The 16,733-nt window shown below is 47.3% G+C and overlaps 1 protein-coding gene across 2 annotated transcripts in view; it reads left to right on the forward strand.

Annotated features, from left to right (window-relative positions):
• Positions 1 to 9,599: 9,599 nt before the first annotated feature.
• Positions 9,600 to 16,733, forward strand: part of SLC25A37 (solute carrier family 25 member 37) — a 146,596-nt gene continuing 139,462 nt past the window's right edge. The window contains exon 1 of one of the 2 annotated variants that reach the window (XM_045004110.1): positions 9,600 to 9,827. In XM_045004110.1, the coding sequence (XP_044860045.1) occupies positions 9,654 to 9,827 (174 nt within the window). In that variant the 5' untranslated portion in view covers positions 9,600 to 9,653. The remainder of the gene's footprint in view (positions 9,828 to 16,733) is intronic. The other variant, XR_006576726.1, reaches the window with a different exon arrangement.

Consider the following 16,733-nt stretch of genomic DNA (forward strand, 5'->3'; position numbering starts at 1 on the left):
AAAAAGAAGCTTACAAGAAGTGGAAGATTGGACAAATGACCAGGGAGGAGTATAAAAATATTGCTCAGGCATGCAGGAGTGAAATTAGGAAGGCCAAATCACACTTGGAGTTGCAGCTAGCCGGAGATGTTAGGAGTAACAAGAAGGGTTTCTTCAGGTATGTTAGCAACAAGAAGAAAGTCAAGGAAAGTGTGGGCCCCTTACTGAATGAGGGAGGTAACCTAGTGACAGAGGATGTGGAAAAAGCTAATGTACTCATTGATTTTTTTGCCTCTGTCTTCACAAACAAGGTCAGCTCCCAGACTGCTGCACTGGGCAGCACAGTATGGGGAGAAGGCGACCAGTCCTCTGTGGAGAAAGAAGTGGTTCGGGACTATTTAGAAAAACTGGATGAGCACAAGTCCATGGGGCCGGATGTGCTGCATCCGAGAGTGCTAAAGGAGTTGGCGGATGTGATTGCAGAGCCATTGGTCATTATCTTTGAAAACTCATGGTGAACGGGGGAAGTCCCGGACAGTGGTGAGCTGCAGCCGGTTCGCGAGAACCGGTTGTTAAATTTAGAAGCCCGTTTGAACTGGTTGTTCCTGGAAGGACAACTAGTTCCAAAAGGGCTTTTAAATTTAACAAAAGCTCTAGCAGCTCCCTGCCCTTCCCCCGGCCACAGCTCACCTCACTCCACCTCTGCCTCCTCTTCTGAAGCTCCTCCGGCTTCTCCTCCCCCTTCCCAGCTTCCTGCGAATCAGCTATTCGCGCGGGAAGCCTGGGAGGGCTGAGAAGGAAGCAGGGGCTTCCACCAGGTGAGCTTGAGCTGGGGCTGGGGCGCCAGCGGGAGGAGGGCTCCAGGCGCCGTGCCACCCGGCGAGGTCGCAGCCGGACCCTGGGGCCGGGCGGTGTGGCTCCTGCCCCCCCGGGCCCGGCTGCGAACTCGGTCGGGCGGTGCGGCTCCTGCCTGGTCCCCAGGTCTGGCCGCGAACTCGGCCGGGCGGCGCGGCTCCTGCCCGGTCCCCAGGTCCGGCCGCGAACTCGGCAGGGCGGCGTGGCTCCTGCCCGGCCCCCGGGTCCGGCCCCGACCTCGGCCGGGCGGCGCGGCTCCTGCCCAGTCCCTGGGTCCAGCCCCCGGGTCCGGCCCTGACCTCGGCCGGGCGGCGTGGCTCCTGCCCGGCCCCAGGGTCCGGCCCCCAGGTCTGGCCCCGACCTCGGCCGGGCATTGCGGCTCCTGCCCGGCCCCTGGGTCCGGCCCCTACCTCAGCCGGGCGGCGCGGCTCCTGTCCAGCCCCCGGGTCCGGCCCCGACCTCGGCCGGGCGGCGCAGCTCCTGCCCATCCCCTGGGTCCGGCCCCGACCTCAGCCGGGCGGCGCAGCTCCTGCCCATCCCCTGGGTCCGGCCCCGACCTCGGCCGCGCGGCGCGGCTCCTGCCCGTCCCCCGGGTCCGGCCGCGACGTTGGGCGGGTGGCTCCGGTCCCAACCCCAGCCAAGCTGGGCCCCCACCTCCAGGCAGCACGGTAAGGGAGCAGGGAGGGCATGTTGGATAGAGGGCAGGGGAGTTGGGGGGGTGGATTAGTGTCGGAGCGGTCAGAGGGCAGGGAACAGGGGGATTGAACGGGGGCAAAGATCCCGGGGGGGCTGTCAGAAAGGAGCAGGGGTTGGATGGGGCGGTGGGGGGCAGTTAGGGGTAGGGATTCCAGGGACAGTCAGGGGACAGAGAGAAGGGGTGGTTGGATGGGGTAGGGGTTCCGGGGTGCCATCAGGAATGAGCGAAGGGGTTGGATGGGGTGGCAAGGGGCAGTCAGGGGACAGGGAAGGGGGGTGGATAGGGCACGGGTCCCGGGGGGGAGGCTGTCAAGGAACATGGGGGGGTTGGATGGGGCAGGAGACCCCGGGGGGGGCATGACCCCCTCATGGGGTGAGGAGGAGGGAACCGGTTGTTAATATTTTGGCAGCTCATCACTGGTCCCAGATGACTGGAAAAAGGCTACTGTAGTGCCCATCTTTAAAAACGGGAAGGAGGATCCAGGGAACTACAGGCCAGTCAGCCTCACCTCAGTCCCTGGAAAAATCATGGAGCATGTCCTCAAGGAATCAATTCTGAAGCACTTAGAGGAGAGGAAAGTGATCAGGAACAATCAGCATGGATTCACCAAGGGCAAGTCATGCCTGACTAACCTAATTGCCTTCTATGAGGAGATAACTGGGTCTGTGGATGAGGGGAAAGCAGTGGATATGTTATTCCTTGACTTTAGCAAAGCTTTTGATACGGTCTCCCACAGTATTCTTGCCAGCAAGTTAAAGAAGTATGGGCTGGACGATTGGACTATAAGGTGGATAGAAAGCTGGCTAGATCGTCGGGCTCAACGGATAGTGATCAACAGCTCCATGTCTAGTTGGCAGCCGGTTTCAAGTGGAGTGCCCCAAGGGTCTGTCCTGGGGCCGGTTTTGTTCAATATCTTCATTAATGATCTGGAGGATGGCGTGGACTGCACTCTCAGCAAGTTTGCAGATGACACTAAACTAGGAGGAGTGGTAGATACGCTGGAGGGTAGGGATAGGATACAGAGGGACCTAGACAAATTAGAGGACTGGGCCAAAAGAAACCTGATGAGGTTCAACAAGGATAAGTGCAGAGTCCTGCACTTAGGACGGAAGAATCCCATTCACTGTTACAGACAAAGGACCGAATGGCTAAGAAGCAGTTCTGCAGAAAAGGATCTAGGAGTTACAGTGGACAAGAAGCTGTATATGAGTCAACAGTGTGCCCTTGTTGCCAAGAAGGCTAATGGCATTTTGGGCTGTATAAGTAGGGGCATTGCCAGCAGATCGAGGGATGTGATCATTCTCCTCTATTCGACATTGGTGAGGCCTCATCTGGAGTACTGTGTCCAGTTTTGGGCCCCACTCTACAAGAAGGATGTGGAAAAATTGGAAAGAGTCCAGCGGAGGGCAACAAAAATGATTAGGGAGATGGAGCACATGACTTATGAGGAGAGGCTGGGGGAACTGGGATTGTTTAGTCTGCAGAAGAGAAGAATGAGGGGGGATTTGATAGCTGCTTTCAACTACCTAAAAGGGGGTTCCAAAGAGGATGGATCTAGACTGTTCTCAGTGGTACCCGATGACAGAACAAGGAGTAATGGTCTCAAGTTGCAGTGGGGGAGGTTTAGGTTGGATATTAGGAAAAACTTTTTCACTCAGAGAGTGGTGAAGCACTGGAATGGGTTACCTAGGGAGGTGGTGGAATCTCCTTCCTTAGAGGTTTTTAAGGTCAGGCTTGACAAAGCCCTGGCTGGGATGATTTAGTTGGGAATTGGTCCTGCTTTGAGCAAGGGGTTGGACTAGATGACCTCCTGAGGTCCCTTCCAACCCTGATATTCTATGATTCTATGACTTCATTTGGGACTACTTATGTGATGAAAAATAAGCACATACAGAGTTGCTTGTAGGATCAGGGTCTTAAATCTTGTTTGAGCCTTAGAAACTAAGTAAAATTGTCTGTAAACAGCACCTATTTTGTTCAGCCTCATAGGTGAAAAATAATCTATTACAATCTCATGTTCCATGGTGGATTGTAATGCAGCAAAAAACTGATAGGAAAAAAAACAATTGCCAAGTTATTTTAGTTTTGTTTAAAGATTATTTTTAAGTTATAGCCATTTCTCAGTGACATAGAAGTGTCAGGGGATTCTTAATATCCAGAGAGAGCACCTTTGTTTTTCAGATTTCATCTGAAAGCTTTGACCCATAATAACCTTGATAGCTGGAAAGTCTAAGTTGAAGCAACTGAGATCTGAACATGTGGTTTAATAGGATCTAGCTATTCTAAACATAGGGACAGTTTCTGCCAGTGTAGAAGAATAAGGGAGGCACAAAGGGGATCTGTCAGAAAGCCAGTCAGACTCTCTGCCTGACCCCAGCCCTGGAACAGGTTAGAGCATCCTGGGGGTTGCTCTAACATGTGCCAACTGGTAATGGTCCCCAGGGGATTGTCTACTCTGACCATGGCCCCGCTCTGTACCTGATGCCCCTCCATTCCCTGTGACAAAGGCCGCAAGGATGGTAGCTCCTGTTGTTGTGCCTACTCCATGTCAGAGGAATCTCCAGCAGGGGAATAGGATTAGATTCTATCTCCTCTGTGCTGTCACAGTGGTGCAAAGGAGATGGAGCAGGACAGAGAATCTGGCCTCTGGTGTTTGGATAGCCAAGATGTCACACATTTAGGTCCTTTTAACAAATAAATTCAACCTGGAGCAAAGCGGTCTGTGTTTCTGGAGCACCCAGGGTGAAATTATGGAGGCCCTGAAAGCCCCATAATGCAGCAGAACAAATTGGTTTATGGAGGCGCTGCACCAGCAATACTTTTTGCCTCATGGTGCCAAGCTTTATACTGGCACAGAACGGGCATAGTGGCAGTGAGCTAGGGGCATAGCTAGTAAGTCCATGCCTCATAGACACGCGCACGGGGAGGGAGATAGAAGCATGTTGCCAATACATTTTACTCATACCCTGCAATAACAGCTAAGCACCTAAATCCTCAGCCCACTTCCTAGTCACTTGGTCTGCAGACTCTTTTAAGGACTTCATCCTGTCCAAGGACTGGAGGGTTTGGCCCAGGGATGCTACTCCAGACCCTGAAAATCAGCTTAATTTCCCCTCCACTAGTGAGCCACTTATGTGGCACACATTATCTTGTTATAATGTATTCGGGTAATGCCTAGAAGCCCCAGTCATGGACCAGGACCCCATAGTGCTAGGTGCTGTACGAACAAGGAACAAAAAGATGATGCCTGATTCAAAGAGCTTACAGTCTAACCATAACCCTGTGATTTAACTCAGGGGCAAAGAGGTTAATAGTGGAGAGTGGAGGGTTGTGTGTATCTGGGTTTGGGTGTTAGCAACACGGCTCAAATCCAGTTTTGCACAAGAAAAGACATTCCCTTCTGTGGTATTTCAAAGCTTCCTCCTCTCCTGGTATTTCCACAACTTAGTGACTGAGTTCTCTTAGTTATGTAAACTTCCCAGAATGTGAAGTGATGACAGAAAATACCTAGAACAATTTATGCTTCTCAGTTTCATTCTTTGAGACTCAAACTAACTCAACTGTAATTCGAACGTGGCTTGGTTTAGGCTTAAATTTTCAAACATGGCCACTGGATGTGGGTACCTAAAATATTTGGGGGTCTAACTTGAGATACCTTGGGCCTGGTTTGCAGAGGCATTGGGCACTCGCAGCTATCAGTTAAGTGGAGCAGTGGGTGCTCAGCACCTGTGAAAATCAGGTCCAGGGTGGGTCAAACTGGGTTCCCAAAATCAGCAGCAACTTTGGAGAACATTGCCCACATTTACTTATTCTAATTTCATTGGCAAAACTGAAAGCTGTTCCTTCTCCTTCTCTGTGATTTATATCTTCATAAGCATGTTTTACAGGGATCCTTTGGTTCTTCACTCTCTGTGGCTGAAGAACACAGTAAAGACATTTATAGGAGGGTGACAATGGCTTCCATGTATTGAAATTGTTTTGATATAAGTACACATCTAGCTGCATGACATACAGCAAGACACTGAATTATGTGTGACCCATAAAAGAGGTCAAAGAAAGTCCCCCACTCCTGTACCACTCCCAGACTACCTTAAGTAAGTCCTCTCCAGAGGTGTCAGACCAATGCTGGATCAAAAAAAAAAAAGTCAAAAGGAACACCTTTCATAATTGAGAACCTTTTACCAAGCTTTCAAGTGTGTAGGCAAGGGTTGTCAGCACATAGTCTCAGTGGGTTTGGATTGATTTTGTGGTGTTGCAAAGGGAGTATATGTAATTGAAATATGCATAGGAAAACAGGATTGGTGTGTGTGTGTGTGTGTGAGAGAGAGAGAGAACACACAGTGCCTGATTCAACTTTCATTGACACTGCTGTAAATCAGGAGTAACTCCACTGAGCTCAATCAACTTACATCACAGTAAAAAGCACTACAGAGAAAGGGAAGAGGCATGCAGAAAGAAGGATGCTACAGTTTTCCAGTTGATGATGGGCATGGTAATTTCAACATTAAGGAGTTTACATAAGATTCTCTGCAAAGCAGCAAGTCATGCTAAGTTTCCTCGCTAAGCCTAGGTGGGGCGGAGCACAAGACAAGTTCTAGTAATGTTCCCTCCTCATGTTGTACTTCCTGTCTCCACAACCAGGAACACTGCAAACAGCGGAAAAACAGCTGCTGTTCTCTTCTTAAGTCTCTGGCTTGATCTGCTTTCGCTTCAAACTGCACTTGTAGATCCTCCACACCCTAGGAATGCCCCAGTTGCTCCTGAGGTGCGTGGTCTGCTCTGTTCAGACCCATCCAACCATTCCAAACTGAGTAGTTTATCTTTGCTTGGCCTAATGGATGGGGCACTGGACAGGGAGTCGGAAGACCTGTGTTCCATCTGTGCCATGTCTCTAGCCTGCAGCCCGACTTTCAGCAAGTCTGTTTCCCCTCCCACCTTTTGTCTTTTTAGAATGTAAACTCTGTGTGGCAGCGATTATCTCTTAGCCTAATGAGACACACTGCATACGTGTATGTACAGTGCCTAGCCCAGGGGTTCTCAAACTGGGGGCTGGGACCCCTCAAGGGGTCGTGAAGTTATTACATGGGGGGGGGGGGTCGCAAGCTGTCAGGCTCCACCCCAAGCCCCACTTTGCATCCAGCATGTATAATGGTGTTAAATATATAAACAAGTGTTTTTAATTTGTAAGGGGGGGGTCGCACTCAGAGGCTTGCTGTGTGAATGGGGTCATCGAGACAAAAGTATGAGAACTACTGACCTAGCCTAATGGGGCCCTGATCTTGGTTGGCTGCCTTAGGCACTAGTGTAATACTCTATAAATAATAATCCAGTCCAGGTTGATTTACTGGTCTGGGATTAGCAGCCCTCTCTAGCACCTGGAACAGGATCAAGCTGTGGAAGAGCTCAAAGGATTGAAAAAGAAGAGAGTGACAATGGATGGGCAAGAAATAGGAGAAAGAAAGAAGACATACAGCAGAAAAGAGGAGGAAGAGAACAAGGAATGGCTGGAAGAAGAAAAGAGAAAACTGGAATTGGCGTGTTTACTTTTGGGTTTTTAAAATACAATATGGTATGGAAGAAGTGGTACTTAAATATGTGGCTCGGCTTCTCCTCTTACTTACCCAGTTTTGCACCATTGTAACTGAGCTTCCATTCTTGAGTTACAGAGTCTGCCCCACTCATTGGCCATTTGCACTCATTCCACGCTCAATATACAATTCCATGCTAGAGATGCTGTAGATTTCAGTGTGATAAAGTACAGAGGTGGACTGGAAACTCTGAAGCAAAGTGGAACAGAAGTCATGAATGGTTTCAATACTCTGCTAATATGCTAATTGCAGTCCTTGGTTACAATATAACCATTGCTTAGCGGCTGAAGCTCACACCAGCACAAAAGGACCGTGCACAACCAACGGAGCCACTTAATTCATATACCAAGGCCTTAAATGGTCTGGACAACCTGAGGAGGGCCCTCCGTATTGGGGTGAGTTTTACCTGGAGTGAAAAGAAATCACTTCAGCTTGGGCAAACCGCTGCAGGTTCTATTCAGAAAAACAACCCTTGAAATCAAATGGGTGTTTTGCCACAGTCAGGACTGCATAATTAGGCCCCTGAAGAGGTTTCAATATACACAATAATGCTGCATTCATTAAAACCAAGGAAATTTTCATCCCAAGGCACTATGCACAGCTGACGTGCAGCCACTTCTGGGATGGAAGGTGACAGTCACCTGGCGCATTGCCCAGGGAAATTTTGCCCAGGCAATTATTCTTACCTTCAGCACTGTGGGCAACCTTCCTGTCAAGAAAACTGCATGGAACTCAGATAAGCTGCTAGGTTAGTGCTGCAGAGATTTGAAAGTGTGGCTCGGGCCGGGGTCCGGCCAGCCTGAATCCCAGACCACTAAATCATCCAGCTCTGTATTTGTATGCCAAGCATTTGTATTTATTTATATGAGTATTTACATTCTGCCCCGAGGCTTATGGAGGCCTTTAGAAGATGAAATAGTGTAAGCTAGTGTTCTTGTGCATTTCAATTCCTGAATGCTATGAATACCCTGAGAGTAGCAGATTGCTTGTAACTTTGGCCCTATAAATGTTCCCCGATGCAGTGGGAAAGACTATAAAACCCACATATAAACCTGGCATTGGCTCCTGTTGAAAGACAAGATACTGGGCTAGTTGGACCTTTGGTCTGATCCAGTATGGCCATTCTTATATTACCAGTATGTTAAGTAATTAGGCAAGATTCCTTTGAAGTAAGTGGAAATGCTCCCATTTAGAACAGCAGAGAATTTTGCACAGATACTTAGTTTTGTTGAAGTTCAATGGAATACTGCTCTTTTTGGCTTTATGCAGAAGCCAAATGCATACATTCCAAGTGTCCTTCTCCCTGCCTCTCCCCCTAGTCCCTTAGCATCTTTTTTTTTTAAAGGAAATATCTATAGTTTTCACACGTTGTTCTTCCAGAAGGCTTCCCTTCCTAAGAAGTTTATTTTGTGTTAGGTGTATCTCCACTTTTCTCCTCAGTCATGCACCACAACACAAAATATATTAATGATTTATATATTCAGGCCTCGTGCTGATGCACTGAAGACTAGAATTGATTGGCAAATAGTTCCCCCTGCCTTTTCGGCAAAACATCGAAAACCAACATTTTACCAAAATTTCTACAGGAAGAAAAAGCACATACTTAAAAAAAAAACCGAGTCCGGTGGCACCTTAAAGACTAAAGATTTATTTGGGCATAAGCTTTCATGGGTAAAAAACCTCACTTCTTCAGATGTATGGAGTGAAAGTTACAGATGCAGGCATTATATATGACAAAAGAAGGGAGTTCCTCACAAGTGGAGAACTAGAGGAGGGAAAACAATCCCTTGAAGGGGAAACCCAATTTTCCATCATAAAAAACAACCACCCAAAAACCGTTTCAATGGAAAAGTTTGCAACCTGCCCTAGGGCAGATGCTTCTATTTCAGGCCCTTGCTCATACCCTGAAGTCTCTAAACATGTAAGTCTCTTGCAGGGAAGAGCCTGATCATGCATTACAGCTAGGATGACCAGACAGCAAGTGTGAAAAATCAGGACAGGTAGGTGGGGGGTAATAGGAGCCTATATAAGGAAAAAGACCCAAAAATCAGGACTGTCCCTATAAAATCAGGACATTTGGTCACCCTAACACGCAGGTCTTCTGCTTGTAGCCCACTCCTGTTCTTCAGCTCTTGCGTGCAACTCTCCTGCTTCGAGCCTATCCCTGTCCTCCCCTTCTTGCTTCCCCACCCCTGCCTGTAGCTTCCCCACTGCCTCCACCCAGGCCCTGAGGCAGCTAAGAGGGGGGGTGGGGAGGGTCTGCCCCACAGACCCCGCCCCCTCCCCTGGGATTTGCTGCCGCGCCACTGAGCCACCCCGGGTTCCTTGCGCCATTGCAGCCGGGAACTGACATCAGAATGGAGGGGAGCTGCCCCTTCCAATCAGCGCCCAACCCAGCCTCTAAGCCGGGCTGTCATTGGCGGAAGGAGCTGGGGGCGTGGCCCACAGCAGGGGGCGGGGCTCTAAGAAGTGAGTGAACAGTCTCCCCTCTCCCTCCCCCTCCCCGCCTGCTCGCGCCTCACTTGTTTGCGGCGATGGAGCTGAGCTGCGGCCGGCCCGCGGCGGCGCTGCCCGGGATGGAGGCCGAGAGCCCGGGCGAGGACTACGAGAGCCTGCCCAGCGGCGCCTCCCTCTCCACCCACATGACGGCCGGGGCGGTGGCCGGCATCCTGGAGCACACGGTCATGTACCCCGTGGACTCGGTCAAGGTGCGCGGCGCTGCAGGGCGCGGGCGCGGGGTGCCCCTCGCTGGCCTGGGGCCACTTGCTGCTCTTCCCTGCTGTGGGGGGAGGCTTGCTGCTCCCCCGCCCTCATGGTGTGGCGCTTCTCTCGGCGTTATTGCAAACGGGGTGTGCGTGTCCCTGCAAACGTGTATTAGTGCAGGCAGTGGGGTGAGTGTGTTCCCGTCTTTCCTCGGTGTGTGGATTGCAGTTTCCCCCGTCTCGGTGTGAGTGCTCCTTTTCCCTGCCGGTTGTTGCATCTATGGGGGAGTGAGTGAGTGTGCTTTCAACTTTCCAGTTGAAAATGCGCGAGGCTGCTGCCCTCCACCCCCAATCTCCCCTCTGCATTATGTTTCCTCCTCTTATGTGTCCTTGCATAAGGGAGGTGCCCCCCCAGCCCCTTCTGTCTTGTAAATAGGTGGGCATCTGTTATTTCTCCCTATGTATTATTCTGGGGTAAGGTAGAAGTTTCTCAGTCCCCCCTCCACCACTTCCTTTCTGTCCTATTGCAAAACTGGGGCGCATGGGGCATCATGGCCCCTTGTGGTTCTGTGCCATAAGAATATGAAGTGGGCCCGGGGCGTGACTGCAGCGTCTAGTAGTAAACTCAAGAAAGCTGTCAGCCTGCCTGGGAAGGACTGTGTATCTTGGATTAATGTATGTGCTGCTCTAAACACGTGTGAGAGCTTCAGAAAAGAGCATGCAAGGAAGGGAGGGTTGCAGCTCGTGCACTGTGATCTGCAGCCTGAAAGAAGTGCAAAGGGCTGTTGATCCTGCAACTGCATTTTACTCTTCTCTTACTGACTTTGAAGGGGCCCAAATAATGGGAAGGATGTCACAGTGCTGTGTCTGAGGAGCAGGTGAGTGCAGCTTGGCTCATTGGAGCGGTGAAAGTCCATATTGTGTCATGTTCCTGCTTCACTTACATCAGGGAAGAGTTGGTTTGCCTTTTCAAGTGTCACGTTAATAACTTGGGTTGTGCAACCAACAGTGAACCTGTCTGTGGAACCTGTTGGATCCCTTTTCAAGGACATTTTAACATGTTCTGCTTGCAGAGAAATCTTGTAAAGAAGGTGGTAGTACCAGCTGATGATATCGGTTTCGGGGTTCTGAGGAGTCTGTCTCTCCAGGATGCTTGACGTAGGAGCCCAGGTTAGAGTGATCCAGGTGAGGGTCAAAAGTGGTGGGTCAACAGAAAGGAGCCAGGGCAGAATCCTTGTTTAAATGATGGGTGCATACAGCCTAGCAGCAACCCTCTTTGCCCAGCATGAGGGCAGAGTTTGATTAACAGATCTCACTGGCCAAGTGCCATCTCATCCCCTCTGGTAAAACTGTTAGCTAACACTGTGGTTGTATGCATTCAGTTCTGACTTGTACATGTATACTAGGCTTGTACATGTATATGCCCATCCAGGCTGGCTGCTGACTTCTGACAAGCTACTAATACAGCAGTATTGTTAGGAAAATAGACCCTGTTTGTGCTCCGGTCTACTCCAGTAGAAGTTATCATGTATGTTAGGACACTGAGGTTATTATTAACACCTCTCTATAAGGAATGGAAGATTTTAAAGGTGTCTGAGGTTGTATGGATCTTGGAGTAATTATTTTGACTTCCAAAACTTGTTCTTGACTTCTTTTTAATTATATATCCATTCTCAAATAGACTGTAGCTTAAAATCTGCAAAAAAAAAAAAAAGGGTATAAAGACTGCAAACAGTGTGATTTGTAAATGACAAAGACCTTGTCAACATTTTGACACAGTGGATTTAGTGAGCAGGCAGGCTTAAGAATAGGAACAAAACAGGAGTAATGAAAGCTGGCAGAATTCTCCTGGCCCCAGATTTCATTGCAAATCCCAGTTCGCTGAAGGTTTGCAAAGCTGGGCCAGTGTATGGCTTTTGGGTGGGAAAAAATGTGAAATTGATTAGCTTCATATGGTGTTTGTCTGAAACCAGACAACTCTGCAGTGACCTAGAACTCTGCAGTGAAATTAGTGGGTTGCAAATGGACACATCTGAGTCTAACAGCTCTGTGTATGACATCAGCCAAGTCCAGTGCAAAAGTAAAAAACTTAATTGGGAGGCTCAGTTTGCTTACAACAGAGGCCGGGGACTAACTGTCTGTCCTGAGAGAGAGGATGGCCTTGTAGTTAACTGGGCATTAGGATCCCTGGGTTCTATTTCTGGCTGTGCTGCAGGCATCTTCTGTGGCCTGGTGTAAGTGTCTTAAGGTAGGTCTACACAGCAAACAGCAAAAAACAGCCCACGGCAGTGAGTCTGAGAGCTTGGGTCAACTGACTTGGGTTTGCACTGTGGGACGAAACATAGTAGTGTAGACATTTCCCCCCTCGGCCTGGAGCCCAGGCTCTGAGACCTGGCTCCAGGCTGAAGGGGAACATCTATACTGCTAATTTTGCCCTGTAGAATGAGTCCGAGTTGGTTGACCTGGGCTCTGAGTCTTGCTGCTGTCTCTCTCTCTTGTGTTTTGTTTTCTGTTTTGCAGTCTGTTTTCCCTATTATTCACATGGGGATATCATCTACTTCGCATATGGCCTGAGGCGAAGTTGTTAATATTGTAAATCTTTGAGATCAATGCACAGAAGTAGCACTTATTGATCAGGGATAAGAATATATTGTATAGAGTTGCTAGTCTTGACGACCTATCTAGTATGTCGTGTGCCCCAGTATTCCTAAGTACATAGTTTGATAAACACCTCTATAATAGTGGGACATGTCACTGTTAAGAGGTGGATTGTTTCAAAATATTCCACTAAGCTTTCTTTCCTATTTCAAACAAATGATCCCTGCCTTAGTCACTGTAGCTATCTAGAAGCACGTTGTCCTAATCATAAGTTAGAGATGGCAAAGACCTATTAGGCCCTTTAGATTGTAGGTTCTCAATGTGGGGGTTGGGGTTGCCTGGCCTTCCCCATCTTGCCAAATGGGAGAGGGATCGCAAGTAAATCCTGGTATGGAAAAGGTTGGGAGCTGATACTCTAGTTTATCTCCTGTATGTGCAGGTCTGTTTGAAATCACAGTAGAAAGATGAGTTTGGAGAGAAAGGGAGGAAATTCCAGCATCAGACACTGTTAATGTGCAAGACACTTGCACGCTGACAGATAAACGAACAGAGAATATTCCTGTGCTTGTTTGTTGGCCTCTTATTTCTGACATCAATTCTAGTAGGAGCATCTCATGATGAGCCACTTGCTTTTGGTTCTTTCGTGCAACCTTTTGAGGTCACTGAATTGTGCTAGAAAAAGCATGCTTCAGCATTTTTAATCCAACAGTCTGCAGAACGGTATTAATCGTGGGGCATCACTTTTCTCATATGGCTTATATTAACGATGTAAATAGTGTTAACCCCAAGCCACCTCCATATTCATGCCAATAGGCAGGTATAATGAGCTTACTGTATTTTGCCAAGTCATGGTTAGTTGCACATCACCACTCAGGACTTTCCGGTGTTATTCAAGAGGGCATTTCCTCTACTGGGAAATTGGTAGGGAGAGGGAGTAAATGAAAATAATGTCTGTTTTTCTTTTAAGTAGAGCTTCTCTGAAGCAAGGTTAAATACACTGAGATCTGTGTCATGGTGAAGTGGAGTGACAGTCCTAAATTGCTTCACAGTCTGATTACTAAGAGTGTAAAGTTTTCTCTGATGGGTGGGGTGACAACTTGATTGTAATACTTCACACTTAGATAGCACTCTCCATCAGAAGATCTCAAAGCACTTTAAGGTAGATACTGAAACTGAGGCACAGAACATAAGCAAATAGCCCAAAGTCTCACAGTGCCACAGCTGGGAATAGAATTCAGATGTTCAGATTCCTGGTTTTGTGCTCTGCTTACAGTGGAAGGCAGTATTATCTAGTATCTCATCTCTCAAATCCTGGTGTATTAAGAAGGAAAGCTGACAACAATGAATTGCCAAAAAAAACAAAAATTTTTTTACTTTAAGCGATTTGATTTCTCTCTCTTAATCACATACTCCTAATTCTATTTGCATGTTCCCTTTTCATCGTCAGACATTGCCAATCTGTTACACTGCAAATTATATACATGTAGGGGTCACTTGTCCAGCACTGAAGTGCAGCCACTTGTGGAGCGTAACGTAACAAACTGTGATCCTCACCCTAGTGCAGCACTGTTGGAAGCTGCAGTTGCTCATATAGGCAGAAAATAGGTAGGCCTTACCATTTACATGGCCAAATTCTGCCTTCATATATCCCATTGGGATTGCACAGGTGTAATGGCAAAACTCGGTCTCTGTAGGCTGCTCTTAGGCAGTGTTGCTCAGTGGCTAGAACACTGGACTGGCGGTCAGGAGACATAGGTTCTATTTCTGTCTCTGCTGAGTGACCCTGGGCTGCTTTCCCTTTTATGCCTCAGTTTCCCCATCTAAAATGGGGGTAATGATCCTTACCTCCCTTATAAAGTGCTTTGAGAGCTACTCTTGAAAAGCTTTAGGTAAGAGCTAGGTATTATGTTGAGCCACCATGCTTGCTTGTACAGCAGAATTTGGAAGTTCAAGATGCAGTCTACAGTTTGTCTCCTAAAGGTTTATGATGCCACAAGGAAACTGTAGGGCACTTTGGAGGAGTTTATTGGTGTCTCATTGCTGCTCCTGTGCCAGGTAAAGCGAAAGGAGCGGAGCCCATTTCAGCAACACTATATGAAGAAATGATAGAAGTGGACTGAGAGCAATCAATGGGACACAATCATTCCGGGGTACAAAATATATCGGAAGGACAGAACAGGCCGTGCAGGGGGAGGAGTGGCACTATATGTTAAAGAAAGTGTAGATTCAAATGAAGTAAAAATCTTAAGCGAATCCACAGGTTCCATAGAGTCTCTATGGATAGAAATTTCATGCTCTAGTAAAAATATAACATTAGGGATCTATTATCGACCACCTGACCAGGACAGTAATAGTGATGATGAAATGCTAAGGGAAATTAGAGAGGCTATCAAAATTAAGAACCCAATAATAGTGGGGGATTTCAATTATCCCCATATTGACTGGGAACATTTCACTTCAGGACGAAATGCAGAGATAAAATTTCTCGATACTTTAAATGACTGCTTCATGGAGCAGCTGGTACGGGAACCCACAAGGGGCGAGGCGACTCTAGATTTAATCCTGAATGGAGCGCAGGAGCTGGTCCAAGAGGTAACTATAGCAGGACCGCTTGGAAATAGTGACCATAATACAATAGCATTCAACATCCCTGTGGTGGGAAGAACATCCCAACTGCCTACCACTGTGGCCTTTAATTTCAAAAGGGGGAACTATACAAAAATGAGGGGGTTAGTTAGACAAAAGTTGAAAGGTACATTGACTAAAGTGAAATCCCTGCAAGTTGCGTGGGCCCTTTTTAAAGACACCATAATAGAGGCCCAACTTCAATGTATACCCCAAATTAAGAAAAACTGTAAAAGAACTAAAAAAGAGCCACCGTGGCTTAACCACCATGTAAAAGAAGCAGTGAAAGATAAAAAGACTTCCTTTAAAAAGTGGAAGTCAAATCCTAGTGAGGCAAATAGAAAGGAGCACAAACGCTGCCAACTTAAGTGCAAGAGTGTAATAAGAAAAGCCAAAGAGGAGTTTGAAGAACGGCTAGCCAAAAACTCCAAAGGTAATAACAAAATGTTTTTTAAGTACATCAGAAGCAGGAAGCCTGCTAAACAACCAGTGGGGCCCCTTGATGATGAAAATACAAAAGGAGCGCTTAAAGATGATAAAGTCATTGCGGAGAAACTAAATGGATTCTTTGCCTCAGTCTTCACGGCTGAGGATGTTAGGGAGATTCCCAAACCTGAGCTGGCGTTTGTAGGTGACAAATCTGAGGAACTGTCACAGATTGAAGTATCAGTAGAGGAGGTTTTGGAATTAATTGATAAACTCAACATTAACAAGTCACCGGGACCAGATGGCATTCACCCAAGAGTTCTGAAAGAACTCAAATGTGAAGTTGCGGAACTATTAACTAAGGTTTGTAACCTGTCCTTTAAATCGGCTTCGGTACCCAATGACTGGAAGTTAGCTAATGTAACGCCAATATTTAAAAAGGGCTCTAGGGGTGATCCCGGCAATTACAGACCGGTAAGTCTAACGTCGGTACCGGGCAAATTAGTTGAAACAATAGTAAAGAATAAAATTGTCAGACACATAGAAAAACATAAACTCTTGAGCAATAGTCAACATGGTTTCTGTAAAGGGAAATCGTGTCTTACTAATCTATTAGAGTTCTTTGAAGGGGTCAACAAACATGTGGACAAGGGGGATCCGGTGGACATAGTGTACTTAGATTTCCAGAAAGCCTTTGACAAGGTCCCTCACCAAAGGCTCTTACGTAAATTAAGCTGTCATGGGATAAAAGGAAAGGTCCTTTCATGGATTGAGAACTGGTTAAAGGACAGGGAACAAAGGGTAGGAATTAATGGTAAATTCTCAGAATGGAGAGGGGTAACTAGTGGTGTTCCCCAAGGGTCAGTCCTAGGACCAATCCTATTCAATTTATTCATAAATGATCTGGAGAAAGGGGTAAACAGTGAGGTGGCAAAGTTTGCAGATGATACTAAACTGCTCAAGATAGTTAAGACCAAAGCAGATTGTGAAGAACTTCAAAAAGATCTCACAAAACTAAGTGATTGGGCAACAAAATGGCAAATGAAATTTAATGTGGATAAATGTAAAGTAATGCACATTGGAAAAAATAACCCCAACTATACATACAACATGATGGGGGCTAATTTAGCTACAACGAGTCAGGAAAAAGATCTTGGAGTTATCGTGGATAGTTCTCTGAAGATGTCCACGCAGTGTGCAGAGGCGGTCAAAAAAGCAAACAGGATGTTAGGAATCATTAAAAAGGGGATAGAGAATAAGACT

The sequence above is a fragment of the Mauremys mutica genome, chromosome 2 (genome assembly GCF_020497125.1).
Source record: "Mauremys mutica isolate MM-2020 ecotype Southern chromosome 2, ASM2049712v1, whole genome shotgun sequence".
Taxonomy (NCBI): Eukaryota; Metazoa; Chordata; order Testudines; family Geoemydidae; genus Mauremys; species Mauremys mutica.